The sequence below is a fragment of the Heloderma suspectum genome, chromosome 1 (assembly GCF_057233095.1).
Source record: "Heloderma suspectum isolate Gila_16-S chromosome 1, 16-S_ref, whole genome shotgun sequence".
Taxonomy (NCBI): domain Eukaryota; kingdom Metazoa; phylum Chordata; class Lepidosauria; order Squamata; family Helodermatidae; genus Heloderma; species Heloderma suspectum.
In genome coordinates this window covers 18,786,960-18,801,273 of record NC_139458.1, presented here as the reverse complement: position 1 = coordinate 18,801,273, position 14,314 = coordinate 18,786,960, and the positions used below count along the sequence as shown (strand labels likewise).

At 47.5% G+C, this 14,314-nt stretch overlaps 1 protein-coding gene across 3 annotated transcripts in view; it reads left to right on the top strand.

The window, feature by feature from the left end:
• Positions 1–14,314, top strand: part of INF2 (inverted formin 2) — an 88,005-nt gene that overhangs the window by 42,675 nt on the left and 31,016 nt on the right. For all 3 annotated transcript variants that reach the window (XM_084837517.1, XM_084837509.1, XM_084837500.1), the window contains exons 3-10: positions 694–809; positions 1,428–1,587; positions 2,276–2,309; positions 4,205–4,346; positions 6,423–6,564; positions 8,204–9,010; positions 10,970–11,115; positions 12,222–12,283. In XM_084837517.1, the coding sequence (XP_084693643.1) occupies positions 694–809; positions 1,428–1,587; positions 2,276–2,309; positions 4,205–4,346; positions 6,423–6,564; positions 8,204–9,010; positions 10,970–11,115; positions 12,222–12,283 (1,609 nt within the window). The remainder of the gene's footprint in view (positions 1–693; positions 810–1,427; positions 1,588–2,275; positions 2,310–4,204; positions 4,347–6,422; positions 6,565–8,203; positions 9,011–10,969; positions 11,116–12,221; positions 12,284–14,314) is intronic.

Below are 14,314 nucleotides of genomic sequence, written 5' to 3'. Positions count from 1 at the left end.
CACCACTAGAATGCAGCCCCTGAGGGCTTATCTGAAATTGATTTTGTTCCTCAGGCTGAAGGAGATTCAATACCCATGCCATAAGTCATGCCAATATTATATTCCCATTTTACCTTTGGGAAACTGACCTGGAGAGCAGGCGATTTGTTAAGGGTATCCAGTGAGTCTTTTGCTCAGCTGGGATGTACATCTAAGTCTTCTGTTGTGGTCCCAATTCAGATTGTGAGGGGGACACCTGCTATTTGCATTTGCGGGGGAGAATCAAATGGGAACTTTTTTTCCACAGTGCAAATATCAGGGTCAGCCCCACTCCCCATGCCGATTGGGACTGCAGAGGGTGTCAAAGAGTTAAAGCTCCCCTAATCCCCAACCCACCCTCTCACACACCAAGATCCCAGTCCAGATTGGGGGCCCTGTATCTGCAGTTCCAAAATTGTTGTTGTTCAGCCGTTCAGTCGTGTCTGACTCTTCGTGACCCCATGGACCATAGCACGCCAGGCCTTCCTGTCCTGCGCTCTCTCACGGAGTGTGCTCAAGTCCATAGTTCCAAAATACATTCACACAATTGCCAATTGCATGAATGGCATCTTGTTTCATTTGGCCCTTTGTTGTTGTCTCGGGGATAAAGCTGCCCTCATTGCCAGACAAGCCAGCTGATGTTGCTATCTCCCCCACCCACCCCTGTCTTTGCAGCACTCGACACCTCGAACACCATGGTCAAGAAGCAAGTGTTTGAACTCCTGGCTGCACTGTGCATTTATTCAGTGGATGGACACGCCCTGGCTTTGGATGCTCTGGATCATTACAAGGCAAGTAGAACATCAAATGCACAGTAAAGAACACTAAATGTATGGACACTAAAACAGAAAAAGGCCTGCTGAATCTGACCAAAGGCCCATCTATCTAGTCCAGCATCTTGTTTTCCACAGTGGCCAACCACAGGGCCACCGGCAAGGGTAGGCATGCTTGGGCACTTACCTAGGGTAAGGGGCCCACTGAGCAGGGGCCCACTGAGAAAAGCCCCTGAGGGCCTCTCATCCTCCTCACCATTGCAGCCTGCTCTTCCACCCTCTTCTTGCTGTGATCCAGACAGTGGTGGTGGCAAGAAGGGGGAGCAAGAGGTTGGACTCAATGGCCTTGTAGGCCCCTTCCAACCCTACTATTCTATGATTCTGTGATTCTATGACTATTAGAGCAATATGACAGTGGAACCAATTACCTGGGGAGGTGGTGGGCTTTCCCACACTGGAGGCATTCAAGATGAGGCTGGACAGCCATCTGTCAGGGATGCTGTGACTTGGATTCCTGCACTGAGCAGAGGGTAGGTCTCGATGGTCTTGTAGGCCCCTTCCAACCCTACTATTCTATGATTCTGTGATATCGCCTTTTGATTTGGCATGTCTGTGATTTGCTTTCCTGTGTCACAGACTGTAAAAAATCAACAGTACCGGTTCAGTGTCATCATGAACGAGCTCTCAGCCACGGACAACGTGCCCTACATGATAACACTCCTGAGTGCCATCAACGCGGTCATTCTGGGGATGGAAGAGCTGAGGGCAAGGACACAACTCCGGAATGAGTTCATCGGTAAGGGTGGTTGCCTGCTCAGATATTCCATGACTCGAGTTCAGTTATGAATCTGTGTCAGACAGAGGGTTGTATCCAATGTTAGTCTTACTGTGAGTGGGCCCATTGAAATGAATGGGACTTAAGTTAAACTAACATTGGATACAACACAAATCCAGCGAACGTACTCCACTGAACCATGCTGGCTCTCAGCCTTTAAAAAAATTATTTAGTTATTTACATTTATATCCCACCATATTTCCACCTCTTGCAAGGAACCCAAGGCAGCTCACATACTCCTCCTCTCCATTTTATCTTCACAACAGCCCTGTGAGGCAGGTTAGGCTGAGAGTCAGTGGCTGGCCCAAAGTCAGCCAGTGAGCTTCATGGCCGAGTGGGGACTAGAACCTGGGTCTTCCGTTTCCCAGTCCGACACTCTAACCACTGTGCCACACTGGTTCTTCTCATTGAAATGAGAATCTCACTTATCAATTCATACATTAACTTCTCATGTATGATTCCATTTCAGTATATCACTTGGCAATTGTCAGTTGTACATCTGTTCCAGAAAAGGTTCCCTTTCTCCTTTTTGGTAGCTCTGTCTATCATTTGCCGGAGAGGATGTTTCATTCTGTTGATGAATCCTAAAGCAGTTTATGTCCAGTAGACCGCATTGTCAACACTTTTTGCTTTCATTTGCTACTTCCAGGTCTCCAGCTGTTGGATCTTTTAACCAAGCTGCGGTGAGTGATTTATTAAATATAACTGAGATTTCTTTTACAATAGTAGAATACAATGCATAGTGTTGGGAGGTCCATCTCCTTGTTGGTACAAATCTTTGGGCCAACCATCATGTCTGTGGTTATTTCTTTCTAGCTCTACCCAGTTTGCATGACATAGTTATGCATCAAGAACAGCCACGACAAGGGACAGATACGGGCTTCAATTGACTTGTATTCCTTTGGAATAGATGGGTTGTGCTCACATTCAGGGTCTAATTCAGAGGTAGGCAACTTATGGCCCTCCAGATGTTTTGGCCTACAATTCCCATCATCCTTCACCATTGGCTATGCTGGCTAGGGCTGATGGGAGTTGTAGGCCAAAACATCTGGAGGAAGGCTACAAATTGCCCACCCCTGGTTTAATTGATCACCATGTTTTGGGTCAGGAAGGAACTTCCCCCCCAAGTCAGATGGACTAAGGACACTGGAGTTTTTCTTTTACACTTTCTATCATCTTCCTAAGATACTCACCCTATAGATGGATAGATATAGGCCTTTTCAGATTCTTTTGTACCACCCTGAGATCTAGAAATAAACCTATTTGAAGTGAAGTCTTAGGGAGCAATCCTATGGCCCCTAGACAGAGTCTGGGAAGCCATAAGATAAATCAGATTCCTGGATCTGAGGTTGGAGACAGCGCTCTGACCACAGATCCAAGAATCTGTGCTTCCCCCCTGCCCTGTCCCCCTCACAGCCAGCGCAGAAAGAAGCATAACAGCTGTTTCTCTGAGGTCACAAAGGCGACCTCGGAGAGGGGGCAAAGAGGGCATACCAGTGGGCGGGGAGGGGACTGGGGAAGCCAGGGTATGATGTATCCTTAGGGCCCCAAAGCCTCCTTCCCTCCCGCTCTGACACACCCCACCTGGACAGGTGAAAATGCCCATGTAGCTGAAATGCAGAGTGGGAGGACTGCAGAGGCAAATATCACCTCCACTGCCCCTCCTGCTCTGAATAGGATGCCCGTAAGCCTCCGAGTTCAGAGTCTTATGGGCATCGCCCTAGGATTGCACCCTTATTTGCTCAAAATTCTACAGCTACCACTAGATTCTGCAGTGATCACCTAGAGCATATTCATACAGTAGCCAAGGCAGCCCCAGGCCCAGCTGACCTAGGTTGCAACTTGAGACAATTGCTACGTGTGTGTGTCTTATTGGTAAATACCTGCGTGGTGCACACTAGCAGGTCACCCCCGTTTATTCTTTGTTGTGATTAATTTTTGTTTAATGGGTATGTTTTAACGCAAACACAGTTCTCTGTCTTACAAATTTACCTGCTCAGAGTTTGCTAAGGTTTTAAAACTATAAAGAGGTTTCTTTAAAGCAGGTGGAAACCTCTTTTAGCCTAAGGGCTGAATTTGGTTTTGGAGAAGCTCCCAGGGGCCACTTTCCAGTAGTGGCTAGAGCTGAAGGCAAAAGGGGGTGGGAGTAAAGTTAAAAGAGCTGGGGCCCAAAACACTGGAAACACCAACATATTTTAGCTTAGAGCTCTCACTGCCAGTAACTAAGCCTTAGGAGAGGCATTTCAACCTTTTAGAATGGGGGGGGGAATGGCACAAAAGCTGGGAAACCAAGAAATTATTGGTGGTTGAGGGAAAGGGGGTTGGGCCAGGGGAAGGGGAAGGAGGCATGGCCATCTGGGGAACCCCAGAGGGCCAGATTTGGTCCCCAGAGCTGAGGTTCCTCACCCTTGTTTTAAAGATGTGTATTTTTATCAGCCCAATATGCATACGTGTATAACAGAGAGTTGGGAATAGCTACAATTTGGGGGCACCTGCTTCTACCTGTTTGACTGGAAACTGAAATGATTTTTTTCAACTGACAATCATGCTAATATCTACCCTTGTGGGATCTGTACAGGGACATAGAGGATGAAGACCTGTGTATCCAGTGTGAGACATTTGAGGAGGCCAAGTCTGAGGATGATGAGGAATTGTTGAAGATCTGCGATGGGATTGACATGAGCAATCATCAAGAGGTTTTCTCTTGTCTGTTCAACAAAGTGAGCAGGATCTTCTTTTTAATGCAGCTTTTAATATTTGCGCATTTGGTTTTTGGAACATTTCTGTCCCACGTTCCAAAGAACTCAAGCGAAGAACACATGCAAAAAGAAAACCCTATAAATATTAGATATCAAGCAATAAGTAATAAATGAGTGCAAGCTGCACAACCAGTTGAAAGCAACCCAATTAAGAGGCAAAGATTCATCAAAGCAAAAATGGCTGCAGCTAGAGATGTGCGAACCCACCCCTCTCTGCGTGCCCGCCCTGCCCCTGCCTACCAGTCCCCAGACCGCACTCGAGCCCCTCCTACACTCAGCAAGCAGCACATACTCACCCTGGTGGCCTCATCAAGCTCCACAGTCACCATTTTTTGAAAGATAAAATGGTGATTGCAAAATGTGCATATTTGCACTTGCGCATATTTGTGCACGTGCGAAATGCACATTTTTGCAAAAATGCGCATTTTCACGCATACGCAAATATGCACATTTTTGTGATCACCATTTTATTTCTCAAAAAATGGCAGCCATGAAGCTCAATGAGGCCCCCGGGGTGAGTGCAGGCCATTTGCCGACCACAGGCAGAGGGCGTGCAGGGACTCAGTGAGCAGGGCTCGGGGTGCGGGCAGGGGCAGCGCCGCCGGATTCCCAGACAGAATTGGGCGCCTGCAGCATCCCTAGCTGCAACTGATAGGTTAAAAAGGACAGAGACAATGCCAGCACCAACGGTCTGCCAATCTCAAGGGTTTTCCTAAAAAGCCCTGTTTAAACCAGGTGTCCAAAGACACTCAGGGTTGAGGCTGGGCTGGCCCCTCTGGAAGGGTGTAGCATAAAGTTGAGGCCACTACAGAGAAGGCCTTGCTCCTTCTATCACTGTCCATTTTTTTTTAATTGATAAGAGATATGGACACTGCCAAATGACAGCCATGACAAGGGACAGATACGGGCTTGAATTGACTTGTAACTATAATAACATTTCCTTTGGAATAGATGGGTTGTGTCACATTCAGGGTGTAATTTAGGGGTGGGCATCTTATAGCCCTCCAGATCTTTTGGCCTACAAATCCCATCATCCCTCACCATTGACTATGCTGACTAGGGCTGATGGGAGTTGTAGGCCAAAACATCTGGAGGAGGGCCACAAATTGCCCACCTCTGGTCTAATTGATTAAAAAGGACAGAGACAATGCCAGCACCAACAGTCTGCCAATGTCAAAGGCTTTCCTAAAAAGCCCTCTTTTAACCAGGTGTCTGAAGAAACTCAGGGTTGGGGCTAGGTTGGCTCCTTTGGGAGGTTGTTGCATAAAGTTGAGGCCACTACAGGGAAGGCCTTGCTCCTTCTAATGCTGTCCATTTTTTTTAAATTGATAAGAGATATGGGCACTGCCAGATGACACTTACTTAAAACCCAGTATTTAAAATAGGGGTGCTGACCCTCAGGCTCGTGGGCCAAATCCGGCCCATGTGGAGTCCTAACCCAGCCCTCCAGGGTTCCCCAGATAACCACACCCCTTTCCCCTGGCCCCATTCCCTTTCCCCAATCACCAGTTAGCCAGTTTTGTGCACGGTTTTTCCTCTATTCTAAAATATTCACGGTTTTATTCACGGTTTTTCCCCTGTCCCCAACCAGCACTGAAACGCCACGAGAGCTTCTTTGAAATTTGGCCCTTGGGCTGAAAGAGATTCAGCACCCCTGAATTAAAGGGTTCTCCCTTGTTCCAAAGCACCATGTTTCAACCTACAGACATATTTATGTCTGTTTCTGCATACATTAATGATGCCCCCAAGTGGCAGCTGCTTGCAGTTCCATTATGGCAATTTATCCCGAGAGTTTCACACGTTCCCTTCTACACACTGACGCCTTCAACCTGCACAAATGCATGGATAAATATCGTGACTGCTTCCACCATTAGGAAATTGGATTGGCCATTGTATCCACTATCAGTGGGGATCAGCCTTGCAACTCTGGGCTTATCATAGCATAGGTTCGATGCTAGGATTGGTATCACTTTCAAATAAACATGATATACGATATGGATAATAGTTTAATTTGTAGGTGGCCTCTTTATCTTTCAGGTGAGCAGCTTCCCAGTCTCTGTCCAACTGCTGTCCATTCTCCAGAGCCTCTTACATCTCGAACCATCCCATCGCTCCAGCCAGTTGTTGTGGGAATCCTTAGAAATCTTAGTAAACAGAGCCATCTTGCTTGCCAATGACAGTAAGTTCTCTACATTCTGCACTGAAGCCAAGCACATCTCCCATGGAATTCCTTCCACTTACAAAGGATTCTGGAGTATAGCCAATGACCCACTCTCATGCCGCAAAGAGCGCTGGGTCATCTGAGCTGTCATGTCAACTGAGACTGCACTGAACATTCCACTGCAATACCCATTTATGATCTTCCCAACAAGGAGCCACGGGGTTCCTTGGAATGCCATTTGGCAACGGCCAACCTAAAACATCTATCTAGAATAATAAAAGAGAATATGGGTTTGTCTGTCCATCCCTCCCTCCATCATAGAGTCATAGAATCATAGAATAGTAGGGTTGGAAAGGGCTTAAAGGACCATCAAGTCCAACCCCCTGTTCAATGCAGGAATCTAAGTCAAAGTATCCCTGACATGTGGCTGTCCAGCCTCATCTTGAACGCCTCCAGCGTGGAAGAGCCCACCACCTCCCTAGGCAATTGGTTCCATTGTCGTATTGCTCTAACAGTCAGGAAGTTTTTCCTGATGTTCAGCCGGAATCTGGCTTCCTGTAACTTGAGCCCATTATTCCATGTCCTGCACTCTGGGATGATGGAGAAGGGATCCTGGCCTTCCTCTCTCTGACAACCTTTCAAGTACTTGAAGAGCGCTATCCTATCTCCCCTCAGTCTTCACTTCTCAAGGCTAAACATGCCCAGTTCTTTCAGTCTCTCCTCATACGGCTTTGTTTCCAGTCCCCTATTCTTCTTTGTTGCCCTCCTCTGAACTCTCTCCAGCTTGTCTGCATCCTTCTTAAAGTGTGGTGCCCAGAACTGGACTCAGGACTCAAGATGAGGCCTAACCAGTGCTGAGTAGAGGGGAACTAGTACTTCATGTGATTTGGAAGCTGTACTTCTATTAATCAGCGCCATAGCACCAAGATAGGGAAACATCTAAAACTCGCCGTACATACTAAGGGGACCCTAGGGGTGTGCACCTCGGGGTTATTTTGTTTTTAAAACATATTAATTAATTTTAATTAATCTTAATGTGTCTGTGTGGAGGAAGCCTGCAGTAACATCTTCAGCCACTAGGGGCAGGCTTCCCTAACCAGTGCATAGTTTTGCCGACAATACAGTTTGAAGCCAGGGAGAATTATTAGGCCAAGGGACAGTTATACGCCTGCCCCCCGCCATTGTCGGGCAGCCCATCCTTGGGGGAATGGAGTGGAGAGATCCCTCCCTGAGAGGCACTATTGGGGTGCACCGTGTCAGGGGCCATGCCTTCACTCAGACAGGGCAGGCACAATGTGTCCAACTCTTGACAGCTGTGTCAGTTGTCTTGAAGGCCTCGTTGTATCAAACTAAGGGCTATCCCACCCTGTGCAAATCTGGGCCCATTAGCTAGCAGCGTGAGGAAAGCTGTGGACCGAGACTTGTCTGTCACTCCCTAGAGATGTGTGCAACTAATGAGGCACTCGGCTATTCCAGAATCGCCTCGAAAGGCTGTCCCAAAGTTCACTTCCACCCACCATTGGACTGGGTATCCTTGCAGGCATTTCTGAGACTACTGTGTTTGTAAAGAAAGAGGATATGAATTGGTTTTAAGTATGTTCTGAACCTCCTCTTCTTCCCCCCACCCACCGCCACACTTCTGTGTATTATCTTGCAGTACAAGGCAACAGCGTGGAAGGGGTCATGGAGAGGCTGTTGTCCATCAAGAAGTGCCCCAAGAAAAGAAATTCGAACACCAGAGGAGCGGCCAACCACGTGAATGAGAGCACTCAGACCAATGAAGCTTTGGGGGAACTTCCCAGCGCCAACCAGAGTTCTCCAGAGACCCACTCTTCTGGCATCACACATGTTTCTGAGCCACCAAACATGGCTGAGAACGTTATGCCATCCCAGCTACTGCCCTGCTCAGCTGTGCCAGAGCAAAATTCAACTCTGATGGGTGTTCCTCTGCCACCACCTCCTCCTCCTCCTCTCCCTGGAACGCAGATGCCGCCGCCGCCACCCCCTCTCCCTGGCATGATGCCACCTCAGGCTCCCCCACTCCCTGGCATGGCAGGAATCCCTCCCCCTCCCCCACTGCCAGGCATGCTGCCCCCACCTCCTCCTCTGCCTGGCATGACAGGCATCCCTCCCCCTCCCCCACTGCCTGGCATGACAGGCATCCCTCCCCCTCCCTCTCTGCCTGGCTTGACAGGCATCCCTCCCCCTCCCCCACTCATGGGCATGCCACCACCGCCTCCCCCTCTGCCTGGCATGGTGGGTGCACCACCGCCTCCCCCGCTGCCTGGAATGGGAGGAATTCCCCCTCCTCCCCCCCTCGGAGATAACGTGGAGGAAGTCGTGGTGGCAGCACAGGTCAACTACTCTCATAGGGACGCCAGACCCTTCCACAAGCTGGTGAAGATGCCAACACTCAGGATGAAGAAACTGAACTGGCAGAAGCTCCCCTCCAATGTGGTGAGAGGTGGGTAGTTCTAAAACTATGGTCCATTGTTGGTTTTGCCTATATATGTCCATATTTCCTCCCAGATGTGAACCAACTCCACGTTATGAAATTCCTTGGCAGTCCTGTTCCATGTGTCTGTTCCGTCTGAAGTACAGTGGGTGGCCAGGCAGAGATGGACCTTCCCAGTGGTGGCACGAACACATTTTAATGTTGTTAGTTCCCATGTGGGGGGGAGGTTGAATGCAAAGGCAGGATATAAAGATTGTAATAAATAAATGCAAATGCCACTTGTCTGTGCTATATAGAATTGTAAAAAAGAAAGGAACAAAAAAAAAAACCAAAATAAGTTCAGCCCATTCTATTATTTCAGGAATCCCTGGCACATTCTCCTCAACCTGAAACACACATTTTGTATCATTTAACTTTTAAGTGTCCAAGACACTGAACTGCAGACCAGAAGGTCAGCAGGACAGCAGTTCGAGACCCAAGTGCCGCGTGACGGAGTGAGCTCCCGTCTTCAGTCCCAGCTTCTGCCAACCTAGCAGTTCGAAAGCAAGAAATTACAAGTAGATAAATAGGTACCGCCTCGGCGGGAAAGGTAACAGTGTTCCTTGCACCTCGGTGTTCAGTCATGCCGGCCACATGACCACGGAAGCATCTTTGGACAGCGCTGGCTCTTTGGCTTAGAAATGGAGATGAGCACCACACCCTAGAGTCGGACACGACTGGTTGGGGACACCTTTACCTTAGTTTACGTCTGCATAGCTTAACACGGGGAAAACGTCTGCTTTTTGGAAGGTCGTTGAAGGTTTTTAGATCAAATGCATTCTTAAGCATGCAGGTTAGGAATCAGTATGGCTGTGGTGGAATTTAGCATCAAAGACAGAATCTCAAAGTTGCTCTGGAATCCGAAGAAGTTAAGCTCTGGTTGGCTAGGTCCCAGCCTTGGATTTTGAGGTTCTCAGTGCAAGCCACCAATTGTGTGATATTAATGGACCTCTCTCCAACTGGCTTGGGGTAGGGCTAAAACTCAGTGCACAGCATGTACTTTGCATGCAGAAAGTTCCATCCCTGGCATCTCCCAAGTTAAAGAACTCTGGGTAGCAGTTCGAGAAAGACCTCAGCCTGAAAGCACAGAGAGCTGCTGCTAGTACTCAGCTAGATCCAGGGTAGGCAGAAGGTAGATCTCCAGATGTTTGGGACTTAGGGCGCAATGCTATGGCCGCTAGTCAGTGGCTAGACGGGCATAGGATAGGTCAGTTCCCGGGCTTCTCCACCCACTCCCACACTGCCTTGCAGGCAGCACGGATTGGCTCTGCGCTCATAAGAGGAGCATGGAGCAGTAAAAACAGGGCATTCCTGGGGGCAGGGATGGAAGGGTGGAAATGCCTTTCCGACGCTTCCTATGCATCGTCCGGCGTCCATCCGTCCCCTCCACTCCGACTTCCCATGGCTAGACAGCCAAAATCAGCTGTCTAGCTGCGAATGCAGGGCTGCTGAAGTGTGAAGGGGAAGATCCCCTCCCCACTGCCCCTTCCCTGCATTGGAGGCTGCCGCCTATCCCAGTAGGCGCCTATCCCAGTAGGATTGCACCCTTAAACTCCCATAAGCCCCTGTCAGCATGGCCAGTGATCAGGAATGTTGGGAACTGAAGTCCAAAACGTCTGGAGATCTACTTTCAACCCATCCCTGAGTGAGATGCAACAACGGCCAGATTCAGTATAAGGTAACTTCGTATGTTCATCCAACAATAACAGCAACAAAACCCAGAGTCCTGTGGCATCTTAACGACTAAGAATTTTATTGTGGGGTAAGCTGTTGTACTTTTCCACTATGCTTCCCGCCCTGCCCCTCCCCATCAAACGTCTATTTATTTCCCCACAGTACAAATGCTTGAGTAGATGTTATCATTTCAAGGGGACCTATTTAACGTAAAGGTGTCAGATGCAGCCAGGTGTAATGCCTTGTGTTTTTCAGAGGGTCATTCCATGTGGGCTTCGGTGACCAGTGGTAGTGAGGAGACCATTGAGCCGGATTACACTAGCATAGAGCAGTTGTTTTCCTTCCCACAAACAAAGCCCAAGGCAAAAGAAGCAGCCCCAGTGAAGATGGAACCAAAAGAGGTACAAGGATGCTTCATGTATACTGACCTCGCTTCATCTAGATGATTGTTTAGCTCATCCAGCAATACCAATACACTAGCCTTCTGGATAGCCACTCGCCTGTGGTGAGCAAAGATCTCCTCCAGGCGACCAGCCAGAGAAGCTTTTTTGAAGTTGGAAGGAAGATGCTTCTGCCCCACACACACACCTCACCCCCCGGTTTTATTCATAATTTTATTCAAATTATTCATGTAGGTATAGATGCCAGGGTGGTAGCCATGTTAATCTGTAGCGGCAAAAATAACAGAGACTTGAAGCACCTTTAAAAACGCAAATATAATTATTAAATTATTATTAATAATTAGATTAATAAATTTAATAAATAAAAATAAATATTTATTATGTGTAGACCATGCCTTTCTCCCATGGCACCAAGTGGTGTGTTTAGGGCTTCCCAGGTGGTCTCTCATCCAAGCACCAACTTAGCCCAGATGTGCTTAGCTTTAGGAAGGTTCCTGCGCTGTGTGCCTTCAGTCCACGAGCTGGTCCTGATAGATTGTCGTACAACCTTTTGTGGGCCAGAACCGACTTCGTCAAATGCATGAAGTGGGCTCCTTAGTTGGCAAACGTATAAATCATGTGCACAGAACCTGCCCCTGCCTGAATTTGAGATTCTGCTTTACTGATATGATATGATATGATATGATATGATATGATACGATTACTGGAGCAGAATTCAAATGGTCAGAATCCCTGGTTCTTCCAGAGGTATGTTTCTGAAATTTTGCAAGACTTAAAAAAAGGAGGTTGTTTCTTTTCATTAAAAAAACAAAACCAAAAATGTTTGTTTAATTTTTCTGCAGATTTTCACAGTTTCAAACTACGATAGGTGGGGCGGGGTTACTTTAAAAAAACTTGATTTTTAAAAATTCCCCTAGAGTGTTTTTAAATTTAGAAAACCCAGAGCAAGTTAAAAAAAAAAAAAAAGATTTCTTTCCATCAGAGCACAAACGGTGTTCATTTTATTAGTACGATGTTGAGGGTACATGCACAGTATAGGATTGCACAGTAGCTTTTGCACACTTATTGGTAAGAGTAACCTAAAACGTTTCATTTTTCCAAAACAGATCACATTTCTGGATTCCAAGAAGAGTCTCAATTTGAACATCTTTTTGAAGCAATTTAAATGGTGAGGTAGCTTTTCATGATTGTAAAAGAACATTAAGACCGACCATTTACAAAAAAGCAACCCTAACCACAGCCGGCCCTACCATTAGAGAGAGTGAGGCAGCCACCTCAGACAACTGAGTATCATTAAATGTTTACTTATTTAATTTATTATTAGTGTGTTTTTACTGCCAGGGAGGGGGAGAGGTGCTTATGGGATTTTCTGCCTCAGGTGCAAAAATAACTGATCTTGGATACTAGGCACCATGACTTGGGTGGGGAGGGTGGGTGCCATTTGAAACTCAGACAGCAATACGTCCTAGGCTGGCCCTCATCCTAGCTAAAGGTGCTATCTTGTGCATAGTTAGTGCATTTCAATTCTGAATTTCAGTGAGGTTGAGAATATAGCTGTACATCAGATTGTAGCACGTTTAGTGCAAACGTTGCCCTGTGTCCAGGACATCATAGGATTCACAAGGAGCACCTACTGTAAGGATTGGGTCCAACATCTCTGCAGAAGTACTTCAAGAAGGCATGGGAACAGATTCAGAGTCAGATGAGGAAAAGGTGGAAGGGGTGGTGGAGATACCAAGGTCACAGGGGATAGGGCAATGTAACAGTGGCAGGGAGGAGTCTTTCCAGATCCTGGCGAATCGGTTGGATCAAAGCCTGCCAGAGACCTTTCCATCTGTGGGAATGTAAGATCTTACAGTGGGGGAGGAGTTGGGAATGACAGAACCAAGATTCAGATGGGGGAGGAGCAACTTTGGGACATGAGGCGTTCTAAAAGGTTGACCGCTCAAAAGAGGTCCGTAGAGGAAGACCTTCAGGTTTCATAATGTCATCTGGCTCCAGTTTTCCTTTCAACTTCCTATCATAGTGTATTCATCAAAGGTACTTTCTTGTGGTCTAATTAGTATTATGCAAAGCTGACTAGAGAACTTAGCACTGTGTTGCAGTATGCAGATTACATCTGTAACCTGAAGCACGGCTGATCTGGCTCTGGCTTGCATAATAAAAGCTATTTACTAAGAGGTCATCTTCGCTGTGTGACAGCAAAGACGACCGGAGGCTTGGCACTCAACACCTATAAGCAGCCATCATGGGAACAGTTCTGGAACTTCCCTCTCTGTTGACACAAATAGGAGAGTCTGTCAGGGGTGTTTCTGAGTGCTGGGAGTGAAATAATGGTTCAGATTTTGTAGAAGAACCGCCAGACATGGGGGGAGGTGTTTTCCCAGGCTAGTCCAGACATGACTAGGCAGACTCCTCAGGTTTCAAAGATTCAGCTGGCAGAGGAGGAGGGTCTCTCTTCACACACACCCCGTGAGAGATAGCGAACAGGGAGAGGCAAGGTTTGGGGAGTCTGACTTAATAGATGCCAGGCGCAGATGCAGAGCAAAGAGAGAGATGGCCGGGGCGGAACTTAGACGGTCTACCCGATTGGCTCAGTGTGAACAGCTGCGCTTAAAAGCCTCACAAGAGAGAGAGAGAGAGAGAGAGAGAGACCTCCCCGCACCCCTTAAGTTAGGCTACTGAGACCGCCTTGCTTTTCAAACAGTGGGCAACTTTTGTAACTACCTTTTGAACCCCCTGAAGGCATTTCCTTGTAGATGGAGAGTCTCTGAGAATTTGCATCTGTATGACCCTTTGAAGTACTGGATTAAAAGCTGTAGACTGAAGCCTCTCATCTGTGTTTGCTTCGGCGTTGGAAGTTAAGTGGGGGCAAAGGGAACCCTGACAGAGTCCTTCCCCCAACCTGGTGCCCTCTAGCAGAATTGGACTATAATTCTCATCATCCCCAGGCAGAGTAGCCAGTGCCCACGCTGGCTGGGGGTTATGGGCATTGTAGTCCAACAAATCTGGTGGGCTCCAGTTTGCCAGGAATCACTGAATCAGTGCTAGTGTATTCTTGCATCATTTACTTGGGATTTTTGTCATCCCGCGATAGGATAGTTGCTGTCCCTCGCTTTATGTGGGTTGCAGTTATTCCTTGATCAGGGTTTTTTCCCTTGCAGCTCCCTAGAGAGCAACAGGCCTCACCTCTTGTTTG